At 41.7% G+C, this 21,753-nt stretch overlaps 2 protein-coding genes and 1 non-coding gene across 16 annotated transcripts in view; 1 reads left to right on the top strand and 2 right to left on the bottom strand.

Annotated features, from left to right (window-relative positions):
• Positions 1 to 4,296, bottom strand: part of TIA1 (TIA1 cytotoxic granule associated RNA binding protein) — a 30,019-nt gene extending 25,723 nt beyond the window's left edge. For 9 of the 14 annotated variants that reach the window (XR_003611268.2, XM_028116234.2, XM_028116239.2 and 6 more), the window contains exon 1: positions 4,038 to 4,296. Coding sequence is in view for 13 of the 14 variants with exons in the window: in XM_028116234.2 (XP_027972035.1) it covers positions 4,038 to 4,063 (26 nt within the window). In the remaining variant the exon portion in view is untranslated. Of the gene's footprint in view, positions 1 to 2,456; positions 2,562 to 4,037 lie in introns of all 14 variants that reach the window. The other 5 variants (XM_028116231.2, XM_028116232.2, XM_028116236.2 and 2 more) reach the window with 1 other exon arrangement.
• A 303-nt stretch (positions 4,297 to 4,599) lies between these two features.
• Positions 4,600 to 4,670, bottom strand: TRNAG-CCC (transfer RNA glycine (anticodon CCC)). Its single transcript has one exon. It is a non-coding gene; the product is annotated as a tRNA-Gly (tRNA).
• Positions 4,671 to 11,119: 6,449 nt separating this feature from the next.
• PCYOX1 (prenylcysteine oxidase 1) overlaps positions 11,120 to 21,753 on the top strand; it is a 20,629-nt gene continuing 9,995 nt past the window's right edge. Inside the window, exons 1-3 of the mRNA XM_028116282.2 lie at positions 11,120 to 11,274; positions 12,343 to 12,549; positions 13,793 to 13,967. Of these exons, the coding sequence (XP_027972083.1) occupies positions 11,163 to 11,274; positions 12,343 to 12,549; positions 13,793 to 13,967 (494 nt within the window). The 5' untranslated portion in view covers positions 11,120 to 11,162. The remainder of the gene's footprint in view (positions 11,275 to 12,342; positions 12,550 to 13,792; positions 13,968 to 21,753) is intronic.

Below are 21,753 nucleotides of genomic sequence, written 5' to 3'. Positions count from 1 at the left end.
GTACAAGAGAATTAACTGTTGAAGCAAACAGATTTCCATGGACTATAAAATGTCTTCCTTGGGTAACTGTATAAATATAAATACAGACTGTACATCAGCTAACAATATTGTATCAATGCAGTCTCCTTAATATGACAATTTTATTGTGGTTATATAAGAGAATGGTCTTGGGGCACCTGGGTGGCTCAGTCGGTTAGAGCGGCTGCCTTCGGCTCAGGTCATGATCCCAGGGCCCTGGGATAGAGTCCCGCATGGGGCTCCCTGCTCAGCGGAGAGCCTGCTTCTCCCTCTCCCTCTGCCTGCCGCTCAGCCTACTTGTTCTATCTCTCTGTCAAACAAATAAATAAAATCTTAAAAAGAGAGAGAAAGAGAAAATGGTCTTGTTCTTAGGAAATACATGGTAAAGTACTTAGGCCTGAAGTGTCACATCTTTTCAAATGGTTCATCAAAAGAATATACCTAAATAAGGCAAATTTGGCTATTAGCAATTGGTTATTAGCACACAACTGGTATTAGCACACAAAAGGTACCTAAGTCCACAACACAGTATTTTGTTACTTTTCTGGTTTTTAATTTTTCAAAATAAAAAGCTACCTGGGAAGATTCAATGGAAAAGTCACCAATGCTACCAGTTAACACTTGATAGTTCCGCCAGGGATAGGATTTCACATCAATTTAATACATTTTTTTTGAAGCTGATAAGTTCAAATAGTTACAAAATTGGAATCCAAAACATTTAAAATATTCATTTTTATTAGCATAGCTCTAGAAAATTTGACAGTAAAGATTTACAAAGCAGAATGCTGTATTGGGTTTTGAGCTGCAATCATTGTATAAAAATGCAGAATTTGATATGAAGTTTCTAAGAAAATGAGTGAAAAGCATAAATAGGATTTTATCTAATGACAAATTCCTTAAGGGTAGAGATTTTCAGTGGGGCGCCTGGTTGGCTTAGTCAGAGGAGCATGCGACTCTTGATCTTGGGGTCGTGAGTGTGAGACCCAGGTGGGGTGCAGAGATTACTTAAACTCTTAAAAAGGCAGGGGGGTAGACTTTCATTTTTACTCATACTATATATCTAGTGTTGAGAGCCCTGCCTCGAACATTTTAAGTATTCTATAAATAATTACTCTAATTCAGGAGGAAATGTGTATGGCTTTTACTAATTATGAAATTATGTACAACAGCAAATGGTACACCAGCATCATAACCTTACTATTAGTAACAACTGTCACTTTTCTGATAGCTGAAACCGCCATATTTCATTAGCTCGTACCTCCTTCACTTGGAGATCAGACCATATACATAAACCAGCCTGCAAATGTATGTAATGCTATGCCCCGACACCCTAAGACATCCATGTTCTCAAGACTGTTCTCATTTTTACTTATATTTTGCAATACCTTTTTATTTTTAAAGATTTTAAGTAATCTTTACATCCAAAGTGGGGCTTGAACTTACAACCTGGAGATCAAGAGTCCACATGTTTTACTGACTGAGCCAGCCAGCACCCCCACCCAACAAACGAACTTTTTAGATGACTGATACTACACATTTGTAAGCAAACCTACTTATTATTGACTTCATTCTCACACCCCACATCCAGTCTGTAGGTAATTCCTTTTGCTCTATTTTCAAAATATACCCCAAATCAAACCACTTCTCACAATGTCTCCAAAGTCCTGCTTACAAGGAACTAAACACTGGCAATCTCTAATTTAATGCTGAATGCTCATCTGTGAGCAATGAAGTTATCTCCTCTGATCCATTTACGTACACAGGTGATACTGAGATTCAGACTATCTTTTCCTCAAGAATGAATAAAATCTTGAATCATTGCTTGGAATTGTACCGGCTTTTAAAACAAATTTACTGATCACTTACCGTAGACTAGACACTGTGCTAAGAACATATTGAAAGACCCTGACTTGCAAGGTCTTTAAAACAAGTATTTTATATAAAAAGTAAAAACACTGCTGGTAAAACGAAACACTACTGGTAAAACTTAGTGATTTACACCTACTCACGTTTAATCAAGACTGGTTTCACTGGAAGAACAGGGAGTTTTGGTTGAGGGAGGTAGAAGCAAGGGAGATAATAGGCAGTTAGAACATGGACTACACTTTGGGGAAGAGTTCTTGGATGGGGTGTTCTAGTGAAGAATACAAAGCACATTTAGCAGTAAGAGTTAAAGAGTTGAGGACAGCAGAATTGCAGGATGATGAACAAAAAGGTATATGACCCTGGGTCAGTTATTTAAACTTTTTAAGCTTAGCTTTTCCTGAGCTGCAGAATGGACCCTTTATTGCAGAGTTCTGATGAAGATTAAACAAGCATGTAAAGCATTTAACACAGAACCTGGCAATCATAAGCATTCAATAAGTGAATAAAATTTCCTTCATTATTTCTCCTGCAACGGTTGGTCCCCTGTCCCCAAGCTAGTACAATTTAACTACCTGCTTTTGTAGACTGGCCTGAGAAAGCTGAGGTTGTCTTCATTATTTGACATTCCCAAATCAACGTAATAAAAAGGTTAAGTTCCCAGATATTTCTGGCAGTTTCTGAAATTAAAAATTTCACAATCATGTAAGAATCTTAAATTTAAAGACATTATAAAAAATGATCAGTGCTTAATCCAATATGCTGCTGGCTGTCATACTTCTAGCAAAGAGGCAAGGGGAAAAATAATTTCCATAAAGCCTATGAGGCTAACAGTTTTTTAGGGAATATTAATCTATAGATATAATCTTTCAAAAACAAGAGACACCCACTAATTCTTGCATCCTATTAAAAAGACACTCAAGGTAACAGATTATCAGATAAACTAGCAAAAAGTTTACGAATCAAAGTTTACAAATCTCTTAAGAAACAAGTGTGACTATGTTTCTCAAACAGATTAAAAACGGAAACACTTTTCAGGGTGAAAAAATAATCGATTGCATTTTCTTCATAACAACTGTAACATCTAAAAAAATGCAGAAAGAAACCTAAAATTGTATTTTTAATGCATGAAGTTCTCAAATCGCCAGTATTCTAAGAATAAAAACAAAAAGGTCAAAAACTCATCAGGCCTTTTCTTCTTTTCGAGAAAAGCAACAAAGACAAGATCACCTCTTCCGAGAATACTTTGAAAAACAAAGGAGAATGCTGTGGGGGAAACTATACGACAAAGAAAATATCACCAGCTGAGATTATTTAACACTAACAACTCTCAGAGGTGACTAAATCTGTTAAGGTATTTATCAACTGTTGCTTCATAAAAACTGCCCGCTCGTTCAGCCACATGTCAATCACAAAAGTAGCAAGCGATGATAAAAATGTATTAAATCCACTTCACCTCGGCTGAGAGATTTATATATACCTCCGGGTGAGATTTCCATTAAAAAAAAAAAGCAGTTTCAAAATCCTTACGGTGTCGGGTTTTCGGTGGGGGGAGGGGTACTACAGAAGGAAAGCCAAAGAGAGGTTAAAGAAAACTATTTGGCTTTTTTCCAGTTGGCAACTGCGAGAATAAAGTTTATCTCACTGAAAACGAAGCACAAGCAGCCTCGAGAGAAAAACTCCTATCAACGAGAAGAAAACTGAAAGGAAGAGGAAGAGTTTCTGGAGCAAATCAAAGTAAAATGAAAGAGACGGCTATAAAGATAAAAAGAGATTAATCAAGAAGGGGGGAGCGGAAAAAACACAGAAGGAAAGCACGGTACAAAAAAGAAGGTTCACCGAGTTCTGAAACGAGGTTTGAATGAAAAAGTCCTTTCTCCAGGCCTACGACCACAGAGGGCCCGTGGCGAGGCCAAAGGCCACGCTATGGTGTAGTTAAGGTGACGGGATTAATTCAGAGGGCTGAGCCCCCTCTCCCTCCACCTTGTCCTCTCACAGCCCGGGGTTCGGTCCCTAAGCATCCAGGTGTGCGCTAAGGAGAAGAGCCAAGATATCGCGGCGTCCACAGAGAACAATAGGCTGGGGAGCGCGCCGAGCCGAGGCCTCCCTCCGGGACGACCACCATCCCGCCCCCCTCATCGCTGCCCCAGACTCACAGAGTCTTGGGCATCTCGTCCTCCATGGCTGCTGCTGTCGCGCCGGCGCCTCGAGGTCCAGCTCCCTACCCTTTACTACCTCCCAGATCTTTTGAGCGGTTATGGCTGCGTAATAGCGGGGTTTCTCGGCTGACCGCAGTCCGCCTCCTTCTTCCGCGGCAATTACACTAAACAACCCGGCGCAGCGCGAACAATGAAGCCCCAATACAAGATGGCGGCGAGCCGGGAGCTTAGGAGCAGCCAGCGAAGTGACCCGGGCCGCGCAGGCGCAGAATAATCTTGCACTTTCAACCTCCTTCAATCCATAAGTTCACTTGTTGCGCAGCCGCTCTTCAAGCGGACACCAAGGATATGTCAGACTGCGCAGGCGTAAGAATTAACTGAGGAGTTGCGTGAAGTTTTTCTCTTCCAGCTCCAGATTCGAAAGTTTCAACTGTGAATTATAATGAAATAGAAATCTTCATGGAGATTAAAAATTCTCAGTGTTTCCTGAGGAAGAAAGATTTATTAACACTGTTAAAATCACCTCGTTTTATAGGTGACGGAATTGAGAAAAGGTACATGCGCCGCCCGGGAATCGAACCCGGGTCGCAAGAATGGGAATCTTGCATGATACCACTACACCAGCGGCGCTGATGGTTATGGGTTTCGCTAAAACCTTTTAGAACTAAATGCAAGCAAACATTTGTTCCTATGTGAGGATTTATTCATTTAAAAATAAAGTTTATTAAGAGTCTTAATCTGCTATTTTTCATTAATATAAGAAAGGACGTTATCTTCTCTCATCCCAATACAGTTGAAGGACTATTCCTATTCCATTACGTTATTGTTCATTAATGTTCATTAAGAAGAATTTGTCTTTAGTAACCAGATTTTTGAGAGCCAGGAAAATCTTTTCAGATATTTTCATTTCCTTGGTATACTCAATTCACTTTGGAAAATATTTAAGAAGTAGTTATTTAAATAGGCAAATCGGTCAAAGAATCCTAAAACTAATTGAGTCAGAAGATATAAAAATTTCAGTCTTCTTCGAAGAGGGTGGAAGAATTAGGACTCTGAAATGTGGTTCGGTGTAATCATTACGCTTTTCGTGTCGCATTTTATAAATTATGTGAAATATTTTTATTTTTTTATGTGAAATATTTTTAAACATAGGAGAATGTACACATCCAAAAACGTGATGTCCTCTTTAGAATAGTTTCTTCAGACTACAACTTAAGATTTCTATTTGTGTAATTGTCTTTAGAATCTGGGGCACGTTCTTCGATTTTATTCAAAGATAGTCTTTTGAGGATGAATAAGACAAGTGTTAATGGTGTTAATAGTGGGTAAAATTTTTAAAAATAGCTTTTTGAAGCTATTTCAATATACACTGTACAATTCAGTGGTTTTTAGTTTATTCACATAGATTTGCACCATCACTATAATCAATTTTAGAACATTTTCATCATTCCAAAAAAGAAATTCTTACCAGTTAGCAGTCACTCTCTATTGCCCATCCCACCCGACTTCCTCCCTATTCATTTGTCTCTATAGATTTGCCTATTCTGGGGATTTCATATAAATGGAATCATGCAATATGTGGTTCTTTGTGACTGGCTATTTTCACTTAGCATTGTGCTTTTATGGTTCATACAAGTTGTAGCATGTATCAATATTTCATTCTTTTTTTTGCCAAATAAAACTCCATTGTCTGGATATAGCACAAGTATCTTTTAAACTTTAAAACCTTTATGAAAACTTTATTATTTTGTTATATGTTTTAAATTGTTATATATGTTACATTATAATATATGTATATATTATATTTGTATAACATCATATAAATATATATTATTTACATTAACATATATTATATTAAATATAAATATATAAAATACATATAAATATATAATTGTAATATATATGATATATGTTAACATGTTATATATTGAAGTTTTAAAGTTACAAAACTAATACAGACTCACTATCACAAGTGAAGCAATATAGGGACACCTGGGTGGCTCAGTCAGTAAAGCAACTGCTTTTGGCTCCGGTCGTGGTCCCAGGGTCCTGGGATTGAGCCTGCTTCTCCCTCTTCCTGCTTCTTGCTCTGCCTGCCGCTCTCCCTGCTTGTGTACTCTCTCTGACAAATAAATAAAATCCTTAAAAAAAAAAGTGAAACAATATAGATAAATAAGGAAAAGATTAATAATTCCCTCATTCTCCCTCTCTTGACGTAATTGATGTTAACAGATAAGTCAGTAGGTGGGACGCCTGGGTGACTCAGTCTGTTAAGCGTTTGCCTTCTGCTCAGGTCATGATCCCAGGGTCCTGGGATCGAGTCCTACCTACATCGGGCTCCCTGATTGGCAGGAAGCCTGCTTCTCCCACTGCCTACCGCTCCCCCTGCTTGTGCTCTCTCTGTCTGACAAATAAATAAAATCTTTAAAAAAAAAATTAGAAAAAAGTTTAATCAGTAGGCTTCCACATCTTATTTTACAATCATACAAATGCAAATGTATTTAAGTACTTGGGATTTTTATTTTAAAAAGGTGGTTAGGATGCCCAGGTGGCTCAGTTAGTTAAGCAGCTGCCTTTGGCTCAGGTCATGATCCTAGAGTCCAGGGATCAAGTCCCACATCAGGTTCCCTACTCAGCAGGGAGTCTGCTTCTCCCTCTGACCCTCTTTCCTCTTGTGCTCTCAAATAAATAAATAAATAAAATCTTTTTAAAAAAATGTGGTTAGTCCATGGATGTTACTTTGCAACTTTCTTTTCTCACTTAAACTTACATCATAGATATTTTCCAGTTGAACAAATACAGATCTAATTTACTGGTTTTTTGTTAGCTGCAAAATAGTCTATAAAATGAATGTGCCACAGTATTTGTTAAATTGAATAAACGACCATAAATGGTATTGATGGACATTAGGTTACCCCTGTTTTTGTTTTGTTTTACCACTACAAAAAATTTTGCAATAAGCATCTGGGTACATATACCCTCATAACTGATTCTTTTATTTCTTTTTTTTAAGATTTTTTATTTATTTGACAGAGAGAGACACAGCGAGAGAGGGAACACAAGCAGGGGGAGTGGGAGAGGGAGCAGTGGGCTTCCCACAGAGCAGGGAGCCTGAGGCGAGGTTTGATTTGACTCTGGGATCATGACCTGGGCCGAAGGCAGACGCTTAACGACTGAGCCACCCAGGCGCCCTTATTCTTTTTTTTGCATTTATTCTGCAGAATTTACTTCTGCGCCATAAGTTTTTGTTTCTTCAGTTTCTTCTGGGATATCTTTTTCTTCTGTGCAACCTCCTCTTCTGGTTTAGGAACAATCTGCTCTTTTTCAGTAAGGATCCTCTCAATGTGGCAGGGAGAGCTCATGTATGGGTTAATCCGACCATGAGCCCTGTACGTTCTACGCCACATCTTGGGGGCTTTGTTCACCTGGATGTGCTCAATGACCAGAGAATCAACATCTAAACCCTTAAGTTCAGCATTACTCTCTGCATTTTTAAGCATGTGCAGTAAAAATTCAACACTCTTCTTGGGCCACCGACCCTGTGTTCAGCCCCACTGTTTGGCCTGGGCACACCAGCAACTCCACCATTGTAGCGACGGAATGGCACACACTGCTTCTGTAAAGTGACGTCTTTCAGATACTTGGTGGCTTTTCAGATATGCATATCCTTGATGGCCTGGGCTGTTTCACATGTGTTCTTAAAGTGAACATGAAGATTTGAACCTCTTGATTTACATGATTTTGTAGGGTTTTCTGGGTCAAGCGAATAGTGAACCATTTTCAGGGGTCACCTCAGGCCGCTTAGGGGAAGAGCACCCTTATTCTTTTTTTCTTTAGAATAGATCCCCAAATGTGGGATTTTTTGATTAGAGAGTATATCTATATATCTATCTTAATAGATAATTGTTTTTAAAAAGTTTTTAGTCATTCACACCCCACAACAATGTTTGAAAGTCAGTTCCAGAGATCCCCATCCATTCCACCTCATTTTCTCCTGCATTAAGCTGTCAGTCTTATTAGTTTTTGCTAATATGAAAGATGAAAAATGGTATATCTTTAATTTACATTTACTTAAACTACTACTAGAATTAAGCATCTCTTCATGTATATTTCATTTTTTAAAGACTATTTTTTCAAAGCAGTTTTAGGTTTACAACAAAATTGAGAGGAAGGTAGAGATTTCCCATTTACCCAATGCTCCCATTCATGTATGTTTTGTTTTTTTTGTTTTGTTGTTTTGAGCATTGGCACTTGCTTTCTCTTTTGTGACTTGCCTATTTATATAGCCTGTATTTATATTGAGTTGTTTACCTCTTATCAATTTGCAGAGCTCTTTGTATGTTTGCAATATATACCGCAATCTTGCCTGCCATATTAGTGGCAGATATTTTTCTGGTGTATTATTTTTTTAAACTTTTAAAATTCTATCTTTTGCCATCTGAAAATGTTTAAGTTTTATGTAGTCAAATATGTTTATCTTTTCTTATATTGTTTCTAAATTTCCTGTCTTGCTTAACAAGGAATAAATTTTATTTAGTTTATTTAGAATATGAAAAAAGTGAGATGTAAGGCAGTAAGAAGGTATGAAAGTGAATTTTTTCAAGGTAGTTTCAGAAAAGAAAAAGAAACATGGAGCAGTGGTAGAATTATAGATTTAAGTGTTATCAAAGATAAGCAAAGCCAGCACTAAAATTTTACTTTTAATCGGTAATACACTATTGCAATAGGGAAGATTCTAGCATAATCTGAACTTGACTTCAATTTGTATAGATGTGACCTGGCATTTTGAAGGGAGAATGTAGGTATAGGGAGGGGGATGAGCAGGGGCCCAGTAGAGTCCAGGAAGTGAAAGATTACAAAACTTGAGGGAAAGGGTGGTAACTGGTGCTTATCAGTTAGGCTCCTACCCTCCCACAGAGGCTATGAGACAGGGGCTCTATCATCATGTGTTGGCTGGAACAAACAGTAGTCTTGGCAGCCTCGAGTTTTTTCAGACAGGCACTTTAAAGGTAGCTAGGGTCATCCCAAGGACAGAGCTTTGAGCTGTTAGAAAATGTTAGTGTTTTGTTCAAGTCTTAATAGGCTAAGACTAAGGACTGCCTAGTGGAGTAGATTGCTCAGAGGACCCTGGCTGGAGTTCGGTCAAGGAGAGAACCTTAGTAAGTGTTTAGTCTCCTAGAGGGGAGTCTGCTTTTTCGAACAGTACTCCTTTGTATGAATGTTTGCTATATTACCTTATTATTACTCTTCATATATATGGTAACATTTTCCCCTCTATGACCTTTTTAAAAACCTTTTGGGTTTTCAGTGGCAGTGTTACTTTGAAAGGGCAAGAGTGTGGAATGAGAAAGCCTCTGACCCACCTTCCACTTTGCAAAGTCCTTTACACTGTCTTTTCACTGAGTGTTCTTTTCTTTCTTTATTTTTTAAATATTTTATTTATGAGAGACAGAGAGAGAGAGAGGCAGAGGGAGAAGCAGGCTCCCAAGGAGCAGGGAGCCTGATGCAGGACTCGATCCCAGGATCCTGGGATCATGACCTGAGCCGAAAGCAGACGCTTAACCATCTGAGCCACCCAGGCACCCACTGAGTCTTCTTTCAGTAAACTCTTTCCCAAGATTTCAGCAGCAGCAGTGAAAAGCTTCCAAAGATGACATATGTGTCAAGGTCACTAACATGTCCATTCTAATCAACCAACAAACACTTACTGAAGAGCCTAGTAGGCTCAGTGCATGGGTAATTGTGTTGTGAGGATAATGTAGTTTGGAAAAAGAAAAGTTAAAGACACAGAGAGTTTAGTTCTTTCTTTGTAATTTCTAGATATAGTGAAAAATGGGGCTTACTCTTCATCTTTTTATGTTCTTAACTAGGAGTGTTTATTCCTTGTATGATTTGCATCTTGTTTCATTAAAACCACCTTCACTCACCCTTTCTTTCTCTGCTTAACTGGCCTCCTTGCTGTTCTTCAAACATGCCAGGTATTTTCCTTACCTAGAAAGCTCTTTCCCCAGATATTTGCTTGACCCACTCCTTTACTTCCTGCAAGCTTTTGCTTAGATGCTATCCTGTTCAATGAGGCCTACCCCAACCACCTTATTTAAAACTGTAACCCATTCCTCATTCTTCTTACCCCACTCTGTATAATACATCATTTGCTTATTTGTTCTAATTACCATATCTCCTTCCACTAGAATATCAGCTCAATTAAAATAAATATTTTAAAAAATCTGTTTTGTTCACTGATTTTTCTCAAGCACCTAGAACATTGCTTGCCACTTAGTAGGAACTCAATAAATATTTGTCCAATGAATGAATGCTTTTTGCACTGGGTTTTATACTCCCTTTTTCCAAGTTCAATATTTCTTTTTATCCAACTTCTGCTCCTTCCATCCACACTGTTCTTCATGTTCACATACTGTATTTTGTTTTGTTTTCTTTTGGAGGGGCGGGGGAAGAGTGGAGGTGGGGTATTTTACTTACAAAATGGGATCTTATAATACCCATCACTCAGCCACTAGTTTTTTTCACCTAACAATACCAGGAGAGGTCCTACATTCTTTTTAATGCTTGCATAATGCTCTACTATGTGATAAGGGCACATTACTTTTATTCATATCTGCCATTACTTTCCACCTTGGACCACCCCATCCCTGGTCGCCCTCATTTTCCCTTTCACTGATCACTGTTTACCCATTCATCTTATGCCCAACAGTCCCCGGAACATAGTGGTCACTCAGTAAGCATTTGTTGCTCCATTGGTCTGACAGTGATTTGCTTTGTGCATTCTCTGACACGGAGAGACTGAAAGGACAGAAGAGGGCACGAGTGAAGAAGTGATGCTCCACCTGAATAGAAGGAGAGTAGGGTGGCGAGCTGGGGTGAGCCTCCGCCTCTGGTGCCCCTGGTGCCTTTGGTGTGTCCCAGAAGTAGGGTGCGTTTCGAAGGGGCGGGACATGCTTGGGAACCGAGCGGACGATGCTTGGAAGCTCCTGGAGGACGCCCCGCTCCTTGGGCGGGGCTCGGAGGGGCGAGGCCGGTCGGGGGCGGGGCGTGCGGAGCGCGCAGACTCCTAGCAGCCGCGGACTATAGGGCGCTGCTGTGGACTGCTGCGTTCCGGGAGCCATGGGGCTCACGGCTGGGGAGCTCGTCTCGTCGTTTCTGGGGCTGTGGCTGCTGCTGTGCAGCTGGGGGTGCCCCGGGAGCGCCGAGCTGCGGGCCCCGCCAGATAAGATCGGTAGGTGACGGGGGCGAGGGACGACACTGAAAGGGTGCGGGAGCGCGCCCCGCGCCGGGTGGCCGCTACGCAGTGCACCAGGCCCCGCGGCCGCTACGTCCACCAGGCCGTGCGCGCCGAGTTCTCCGCGCAGGTCGCGGTCTTCTCAGTTCGTGACTCAGGGTCGCTGTCGGTGCCACAGTCACCGTGTCTTCCCGGGACCTTGTCGATGTGCCCACTACGGGAATGGGCGGTGGAGGGAGTATCGGGGCGGGCGGCCGCCAAGCGCCCCTTGTGCCCCTGTCTCAGAGGCCTGGGGATCTGCGGAGGCCGAGGACCCTCTCGCCTCCTTCGCTTGCTGCGTCTTTGGGAGGCCAGTCTTCTAGTTCTGGAGCGACCGGCCGCCTCGCTCTGCGGATGACAGGCGCACGCGGTCACAGCACGCCGAGCAGTGCAAACAGGCAGACCCGTCTGCTTCCCTTGGTAGGCTGGACTGGAACCCCGTTCCCCACTTCCACTTTGCTGAGGTCAGCCTGCTCCCAGAGGCCCTAGCTTGCACAATTCCTCTACCTAGGACTACTGCACAGCCGAAATAATCCACTCTCAAATTTCAGTCTTGGTTTTTGCCGTGTTTGGTTTGCTTTCTTGTTCCCCTTAAAGCTTTGTTTTGTGGGGGCATTAACCCATCTATATTAATGAGACAGAACAAATCTTGGCACAGATGGCGGCCACTTTATTTAAAATGCGTGCTGGAAAGGCCCACCTCCTCTGTTGCCATGCGTTGGGTGCAAAGAAGTTTGTGCAGAACCAGTGGTGCCTCAACAAAGAACTATGAGAACCTTTGGGGATCTGTCCCCCCAATCCAATGTCAATTTGTACATTGATGTACTACCACTTTTGTCCGAGGGCCGTGTCTGTCCAGATTCAGAGAGTTCTGTCTTCAGCAACTGTCACTTGCCCCTGGGTCCCCAGCTTCCCTAAATTGGTGATAATAGCCTTGACTAACATCTGTTATTCAAAAACAAAACCCACATAGCTGGGTAAGAAGGAAAGAAACTGTTCTTTTTTTTTTTTTTTTTCCATCCATAGCAATTATTGGAGCTGGAATTGGTGGCACTTCAGCAGCCTATTATCTGCGGCAGAAATTTGGGAAAGATGTGAAGATTGACCTGTTTGAAAGAGGAGAGGTGGGAGGCCGCCTGGCCACAATGACTGTCCGAGGGCAAGAATATGAGGCAGGAGGTTCTGTCATCCATCCTTTAAATCTGCACATGAAGCGTTTTGTCAAGGACCTGGGTATGTAATTTGTTCTTAGAGCTAAGCAGATTTCTTTGTGACCATCCATGGATATGTTTATCAGAGAGGGAACTGAAACTTTTCCGCCTTATTGTCTTTTACAGAGAAGTTGGTAAAACGATTTTCCTCACTTTGCTGCTAGCAATTAGTGCAAGCTTAGTTAGGAGCCACTTTCCCGTAATGGGACACTAGTTATCTGTATCTTCAGTTATCTGGAATTACAGCCATTGGGGGGGTGGGTGGGGATGGTTGCTCTTCTTGGTTCTTAAACCTCTGGGTTCATGTTAAAGAATCAAAGAATGGTTTGAGTTAGCAGAAACCTTGTGTACTCATTTACAGCTGGGAAAATGAGGCCCAGAGGCTTTCGGTGTCTAGCTTAAAGTCACTCACACAGGTATGGGTCCAGACATGTGCCTAGAACCTGGGACATATGACTACTTCCCTGCCAGTAGAGGAGCTGGACAGGTTGGGGGAAGTCTGGGAAGCCTCAGCAGGCCCTTTGCTCAGAGAATATTGTGTAATTTTTGCCTTCTTATGTTTTTGCTATCTGAAATAGCCAATTATGCAAAATAGGATTCACAAAGGAATGGCGATGCCTCCTTTCCCTCTGCTGCTTTCCACGTCTCCTATGGATGCTTCCTGAGCCACTTTCCTCCATGAGGGCAAATATATGCCAGGAGCAGTTAATGCTGCAAATATTCATGTCTGATGTTTCTGTTTTTTTTTTTTAATTTTTTAAAAAGATTTTATTTATTTGAGAGAGAGAGAGAGAGAGGATGAGCAGGAGGAAGGACAAAGGGAGAAGCAGACGCCCTGCTAAGCGGGGAGCCCGATGCAGGGCTTGATTCCGGGACTCCAGGATCATGACCTGAGCTGAAGGCAGATGCTTAACTGACTGAGCCATCCAGGCGCCCAACATTTCTGTTTTTAAATTGAATTCAGTTTGTATTCTGACGTTTTCCTTGGACTTTTTAGTCTTTTTCAACTAAAAATAGCCAGTCTGATTTTGATATGTGTGCATGACCATCTGACCCATCCTTTAGAGATCTGCTTTAGGACAGTGTAGTGAATGAATAGTGTATTACACACTGTTCTAAAGATAGAGATCCTTTAATATGTTTCCTGAGAACTGGGGGAAGCCCAGAATTCATGCACTTCAGAGTGTCCCCCTAGCTTCAGATGATCTTTCATTTGATCAACATAGAAACCCTGAGTTTAGCTAACCCTTTCTCTGTTTTTGCAGGTCTCTTTACTATTCAGAGCTCTGGTGGCCTAATGGGGGTGTATAACGGAGAGACTCTGGTGTTTGAGGAGAGCAGCTGGTTTATAATTAACATGATTAAACTAATTTGGCACTATGGATTTCAGTCCCTCCGAATGCACATGTGGGTAGAGGACATATTGGACAAGTTTATGAGGTAATTTGTCCCCCTTCCATTTACCCTAAGACCTTTTAGTTAGATGATCGTTAGGAATTTTATTTCTTGAAACAGTTCTCTACCTAATTGTAAGGCCTGTTTGTCAGATTGTTAGGTAAATGGTTTGCATAAAATATGCAGACCGTTTATCCACTTGAATATTGAAAGAGTAATTTTTGCTTTTGAAAATGTATTTTGCAAATGTTTAGGTTTTTTAAAAAATATTTTATTTATTTATTTGACAGAGAGAGACATAGCGAGAGCAGGAACACAAGAAGGGGGGGAGTGGGAGAGGGAGAAGCAGGTTTCCTGCTGAGCAGGGAGCCCAATGCAGGGCTCGATCCCAGGACCCTGGGATCATGACCCAAGCCGAAGGCAGACGCTTAATGACTGAGCCACCCAGGCGCCCCTAGTTTTGCCACATACACTTAAATGCTCTACAAATGTTAACTCCTTGAATTCTTATGACAGCTCTCTCAGGTACTGTTATTAGCTTCTTACAGATGTGGAAGGTGGAGGCATAGAGGTTTCAAGTGTGCAAGAACACCAACCTAGTAAGTGGTGGAGTTGGAGTTCCCACCCAAGTATTCTGGCTCCAGAGTTCTCTCTCTCTCTCTTTTTAAGATTTTATTTATTTGAGATAGCAAGAGAAAGAGCGTGAGCAGAGGGAGAGGAAGAAGCAGGGAGCCTGACGAGGGGCTCTATCCCAGGATTCTGGGATCATGACCTGAGCCGAAGGCAGACGCTTAACTGACTGAGCCACCCGGGTGCCCCCAGAGTTTTCACTCTTAATCTCTGCACTGTGCTGATGTTGTATAGGTGAATGAGGTAATGTGTATAAAAGCTTGTAGACAGGATCACAAAACTTAAATGAGACATGATGTTTCATTTAATTTAATGAATTGTGACATGATGTTTCAGTGAGCCAGTAGCCTGAGGCAGAGTATTGGTTCTGTGCCCCAAGAATTTAAATTGAGATACTGAATCCCAGGACTCTTCCAGGTAGTGAGAATATAACAGGTGCCACTTTTTCTTCTTTATGTTTTTCTGTATTTTCAAATATTTCTATGTGTATTGCTTTGGTAATTAGGAAAAATGATATAAAATAACCAGTCTAACCTTAAAATATGCAGCCAGCCTTTTTTTTTTTTTTCTTTTTTAAGGCTGTTGGCATGTACTAATTTTTATGCTGGTTTACAATTTTTAGATGCTGGAGAAATTTAACTTGTAAGTGCTAATGATATTTCATTACTATGAGTTTCAGTGTAGTGAAATAATTGTTAATAAGGTAAAATTACATGTCATATGTGACCCAGTATTGACAAGGACAGATATAAGGATTGAGTAGGATAAATATACTCTAGTTTTTGTAACTTATGGTAGTTTGGGATTTCTCTCTTTTTTTTTTAAAGATTTTATTTATCTGACAGAGAGAGAGTGCATGAGTGAGCACAAGCAGGGGGAGCAGCAGAGGGAGAGGGAGAAGCAGACTCCCCCCTGAGCAAGGAGCCCGATGTGGGGCTTGATCCCAGGACCCTGGGATCATGACCTGAGCCCAAGGCAGATACTTAACCGATGGAGCCACCCAGGTGCCCCTGGGATTTCTCTTTCTAAGCATCCTTGTTAGGTCAATTCCTCAAACACTTTTCCAGTGGGCACATTAAGGTCAGCTACAGTGCAGATTGTTTTAAAGTAGTCATTCATTCATTTATTCATTTACCAAATATTGACTGCCTATTATGTGCCAGGCACTATTCTGGGTCCTGAGGATGTAGAATAGAACATGTCCCTGTCCTCAAAGAATATACATTCTAGTAGAGAGACAAGCAGTAAACCATAACTAAGAAAATATTTAGAATTTGCGTAGAGATAGCCAGTTTGTAAAGAAGGAAGGTAGCATGTTGCTGCATGCTCAACAGGAAAATCAAGTTCAGATGGCATCAGATACAGCCCCTATGTCTGTTAGTTTTCTTACCGGTGGCTTACTTGACATGTAGAGAACTGCCCTGTGAGAAATTAAGAAATCACTTTTAAAGTGAATTCTGGATATTATAGAACTGTGAAATAGATGCAGTGATGGGATAGATTATACTTTTTTTTTTGATTAAGTAAACTCTATGCCCAATGTGGGGCTTGAACTCGTGACCTCAGAGATTAAGAGTCACACGCTGTATGGACTGAGCCAGGCGTCAGGTGCCCCAGGATTATACTATTTTTGATTTTAAAGTTTATTACCCTGAGATCAAGAGTCGCATGCTTTTCTGACTGAGTCAGCCAGGCATCCCTATTTTTGATTTTAGAAAACAGTTCCCCTACTTTATGGAATTACTGCCTACCTCTGGTCTTTGATATTTGATTATACAGCACTGATCCTTATGCTGTTCAAAGGGCCATGCACCCTACATTTCTGTTTCTTTCAATAAGTCAGGAACAGAAAAATTTTATTTTGGTAGTTTTATCATATCCTATGAGAAAGCTGGAGAGAAGGCTGGTATTGAGCCAGCATGTGCCAGTTGTTAAAGTAGTTAAATACTGCTGGACTAGTGACATAGCTGTTGCCCTCTGTGTTCCCACTCCTCCCTGTCTGCCTCCTGCCCAAACCCTTCCCCCCGCCACCAGCAGGGAATCTTGACTCAGTTCTAGTGCTGTCGTCAGTCTACTTTCTGTTTAATGCTATACCAGTTATTAAATAAATGACCCTTGAATAATTTGGGGGGGGTTGGGGTGCCAATCCCTTGCATAGTTGAAAATCTGTGTGTAACTTTTGACTTCCCCAAAACTTAACTGCTAATAGCCTGCTGTTGACAGGAAGACTTACTAAGAACATAAACAGTCAATGAATACATATTTTATATGCTGTGTCTAATGCTTACAATAAAGGAAGCTGGAGAAAAGAATGTTAAGAAAATCATACAGAGGGGCACCCGGGTGGCTCAGATTGTTGTGTGTCTGCCTTCAGCTCGGGTCATGATCTCCAGGTCCTGGGATCAAGCCCCATGTCGGGCTCCCCTGCTCAGTGAGGAGTATGCTTCTCCCTCTCCCTCTGCCTCTCCCCCAGCTTGTACGCCCTCTCCCTCTCTCAAATGAATAAATAAAAATCTTAAAAAATCAAGGAAGAGAAAATATATTTATGGTACTCCCACTATATATATCTGGAAAAAAAAATAACAACAAAAAACAAAACCCATGTATAAATGTACTTGCGCAGTTCAAACCTGTGTTATTCAAGGGTCAACTGTATTTGTAATATCACCCCATGCTGGAGATACTCTGGGATGTTGCAAAAATCAGAATTGGGAACAACAGAGGTTGCCAAAGAGTAATCTGGAACAACAGATTCCCCTGCATTTCAGTGAAGCAGTAGTTCTAAACCCTGGCTGCACATTGGAATCACAATCTTTTTTTTTTTTTTTAAGATTTTATTTATTTATTTGACAGATGCAGCGAGAGAGGGAACACAAGCAGGGGGAGTGAGAGAAGGAGAAGCAGGCTTCCCACAGAGCAGGGAGCCCGATGCAGGGCTCGATTCCAGGACCCTGGGATCATGACCTGAGCTGAAGGCAGACGCTCAACGACTGAGCCACCCAGGCGCCCCTTTTTTTTTTTTTTTTAAGATTTTATTTATTTATTTGAGAGGGCGAGAGTGAGCAAGTGAGCACAGGCAGGGAGAGCGGCAGAAGATGAGGGAGAAGCAGGCCACCTGCTGAGCTGGGAACCTGACGCAAGGCTCAACCCCAGGACCCAGAGATCATGACCTGAGCCGAAGGCAGACACTTAACTGACTGAGGTGCCCATGGACATTGGTATTTTTTAAAAGTACCTCAAGTGACTCTTACCTACGGTCAAAGTTGCAAATATTAGGTTAAAATGTGCAATTGGATAATATTCTTGAGTTTTTTCTTTCTTTGAATAGTATAGAAACCTAGAGCCCTTGCTCAAATTTTTTTCTCCCTATTTTCAGTGTATATGACAAATCCATTTGGGTCCCCTCTGGAAAAACTTTTGGGAGATTTGCTGACCAGCTTTGGAGAAGTACATTGTCATTTTTGTGCTTCCGTTTCAGAGTGCACAGTGTGAGCGAAGGCCCATGTGACAGTAGTAGTAAACCATGACATTTGAAAGAGGGTGATAGGCAACACCCCACACCCATGCGAGTATGCATTCATTTTCTTGTTGGTGGAGCTGCTTGGGGTGGAAATCCTGTAGCCCCTGCTGTCCATACTTTCCAGGTTAATTTCCATTTATTTATGCAGTTCTTCTGGTTGGATGCTATTCCTTACTCCAGAGTCCAGTCTCTTTTCTCAGCCCTGTCAGCAAAGCCTTCCCCTAAATCTCTAGTTGCCATTCATTTCTTTTCAAACATCCCATAAGTGTTATATGGAGCACAGCACCCACACACTTGTGTTGTTCTATGGTATGTACAATAATTAGAATACAGTAGATACTCAGAGTTTGTTGAATTGAATCCTCTGGTTCAGTGATGGCTTTCAGTTGAGATATCTTGGTTTCTGGGCTAGGTTAAAGCTCATTCTTGTCTCTAGCACTTAGTGTGTTTCTGAGGAAATATTAGATCCTTAAAACATTTCTTAATCTGAGACTGATAGGATTCACAGTGAAAGGCTTTATAAACACCCTTTCTTCCTTCCAGTTACTCCTAACAAATATACTGAGTCATATTTTACTCTTTTCTCTTACTCCTTTCCCAAATCCAGTCTATCTTTAATCCTATCAGTTTTTAAAATGTATCCAGAATTTCACTTGTCACCACCATGGCTTCTACCACTTTGATGCAAGCCACTATTATCTCTCTCTCTTTTTTTTAAAGATTTTATTTATTTGAGAGAGAGAGAATGAGAGATAGAGAGCACGAGAGGGAAGTGGGTCAGAGGGAGAAGCAGACTCCTGCTGAGCAGGGAGCCCGATGTGGGACCCAATCCTGGGACTCCAGGATCATGACCTGAGCCGAAGGCAGTTGCTTAACCAACTGAGCCACCCAGGCACCCAAGCCACTATTATCTCTTGTCTGTATTGTTGGAGTAGCTCCCTGTGGTAGGCTGAATGCCTCTCTCCCCATGCAAGATGTCTACACCCTAATCCCTGGAACCTGTGAATGTGTTACCTTACATGATAAAAGGGGCTTTGCAGATATGATTAAGTTAGGGATCTTTTTTTTTTTTTTTTAAAGATTTTATTCATTTGAGAGAGAGAATGAGAGAGAGAGAGAGCATGAGAGGGAAGAGGGTCAGAGGGAGAAGCAGACTCCCCGCTGAGCAGGGAGCCCGATGCGGGACTCGATCCCGGGACTCCAGGATCATGACCTGAGCCGGAGGCAGTCGCTTAACCAACTGAGCCACCCAGGCGCCCATTAAGTTAGGGATCTTGAAATGGGAAGATTATTCCCAATTATTTAGGTGGGCCCAGTGTAATCACAAGAGTCCTTATAAGAGGGAGGCAGGAGGATCAGAGTGAGTAGCAGAAAATGTGATGATGGAAGTAAGAGGTTGGAATGATGCCAGAAAGGTGCCATGAGCCAAGGAATGCAGGTGATTTACAGAAACTGAAAAAAGCAAGAAAATGGACTCTTCTCTCAGAGCTTCCAGAAGGAACCAACCTTGCTGACACCTTGACTCTCTAGACCAGTGAAATTGACTTTTGGATTTCTAACCTGCAGAACCATAAGATAATAAATTTGTGTTGTTTAAGCCACTTAGTTTGTGGTAATTTGTTACAGTAGCAACTGGAAACTAATATACCTCCTAACTCACCTCCCTGCTTTTGCCTGTGTGCTACCACTATCTGTTTTCAGCATAGCAGCCAGCGAGGTCTTTTTAAAAATCTAGGAGTCATCATATTACTTCTCTGCTCAGAAACTTTCAGTGGCAAAATAGAGCTACCCTATGACCCAGCAATTGCACTACTAGTATTTATCTAAAGGATACAAGGGGTGCCTGGGTGGCTCAGTTGTTAAGCGTCTGCCTTCGGCTCAGGTCATGATCCCAGGGTCCTGGGATCGAGCCCCACATTGGGCTCCCTGCTACGCGGGAAGCCTGCTTCTCTCTCTCCCACTTCCCCCCTTTCCCTCTCTCATTGTGTCTCTCTCCGTCAGATAAATAAATAAAATCTTAAAAAAAAAAGGATACAAAAGTCCTGATTTGAAGGGGCACATGCACCCAGTTATAGCAGCACTATCAACAGTAGCTAAATTATGGAAAGAGCCCAAATGTCCATCAACAGATGAATGGACAAAGAAGATGTGGATACACACACACACAATGGAATATTACTTAGTCATCAAAGAGAATGAAATATTGCCATTTGCAACAATGTGGATGGAACCAGAGTGTATTATGCTAAGTGAAATAGAGAAAAGACAAATATCATGATTCCACTTATGTGTAATTTAAGAAACGAAACATATACATGGGGGAAAGGAAGGAAAAATAAGATAGAAACAGAGAGGGAGGCAAACCATAAGAGACTCTAGTTAAGAGAACAAACTGAGGGATGCCTGGGTGGCTCAGTTGGTTAAGTGTCTGCCTTTGGCTCAGGTCATGAGGGGATTGAGTCCCACATCAGGCTTCTTGCTCAGCAGGGAGCCTGCTTCTCCCTCTGCCTGCTGTACCCCCTGCTTGTGCTCTCTTTCTGACAAATAAATAAAAGCTTAAAAAAAAAAAAAGGGACAAACTGAGAGTTGCTGGAGGGGAGATGTGTTGGGGGATGGGCTAAATGGGGGTTGGTATTAAGGAGGGCTTGTTGGGATGAGCACTGGGTGTTATATCTAAGTGATGAATCACTAAATTCTACTCCTGAAACCCATACTATATGTTAACTACCTTGAATTTAAATTAAAAATATAAACTTTCAGTGGCTGTTTCATGCAGACTAACAGCCAAAATCTGTACAATGGCTTGAAAGTCCTGACATAGGTAATCCTATCTCCTAATTTTTTATTTCCTGTTTATTATGGGCAGAATTAGGCCCTACCCCCTTCATAGGTTGAAGCCCTAGCCCCCTGTACTGCAGAATGACTATATTTGGAGATAGGGCTTTTAAAACATTTCTTATTAAAAGATTTTATTTATTTATTTGACAGAGAGAGTGAGAGAGCACAAGCAGGGGGAGCAGGAGGAGAGGGAGAAGCAGGCTCCCCGCCGAGCAGGGATCCTGATGCTCAATCCCAGGACCCTGGGATCGTGACCCGAGCCGAAGGCAGATGCTTAACCATCTGAGCCACCCAGGCAACCCTGGAGATAGGGCTTTTATTTTTTTTTTTTTAAAAGATTTTATTCATTTGAGACACAGAGATAGAGAGCATGAGCGGGGGAGAGGCAGAGGGAGAGGGAGAAGCAGGCTCCCCACTGAGCCAGGAGCCTGATGTGGGGCTCAATCCCAGGACCCTGGGATCATGACCTGAGCTGAAGGCAGATGCTTAACCATCTGAGCCACTCAGGTGCCCAGAGGTAGGGCTTTTAATGAGGGAATTAAGTTAAAATGAAGCCATTAGGGTGGGCCATATTGGATGTGACTGGTGTCCTTATAAGAGATTAGAACACAGAAGAGACACCAGGGATGTGCATGCATATAAGAAGGATAATGGGAGGACACAATGAGAAGGTGACCATTGTAAGCCAAGGTGTCAGTCCTCAGAAGAAACCAAAGCTGTCAATGCCACGATCTTAGATTTTTAGCTTCCAGAACTATGAGAAATAAATTTCTGTTGTTTAACGCACTCAGTCTGTGATACTTTTTATGGCAGCCCTAATGAACTAATGTATTGTTGATCTTC

Source organism: Eumetopias jubatus, unplaced genomic scaffold (assembly GCF_037043125.1).
Source record: "Eumetopias jubatus isolate StellerSeaLion01/CBP00866 unplaced genomic scaffold, mEumJub1_p1.0 scaffold_9, whole genome shotgun sequence".
NCBI classification, from domain to species: domain Eukaryota; kingdom Metazoa; phylum Chordata; class Mammalia; order Carnivora; family Otariidae; genus Eumetopias; species Eumetopias jubatus.
Note: the sequence above shows the minus strand (reverse complement) of the source record. Positions and strands in the feature narration are given on the sequence as shown.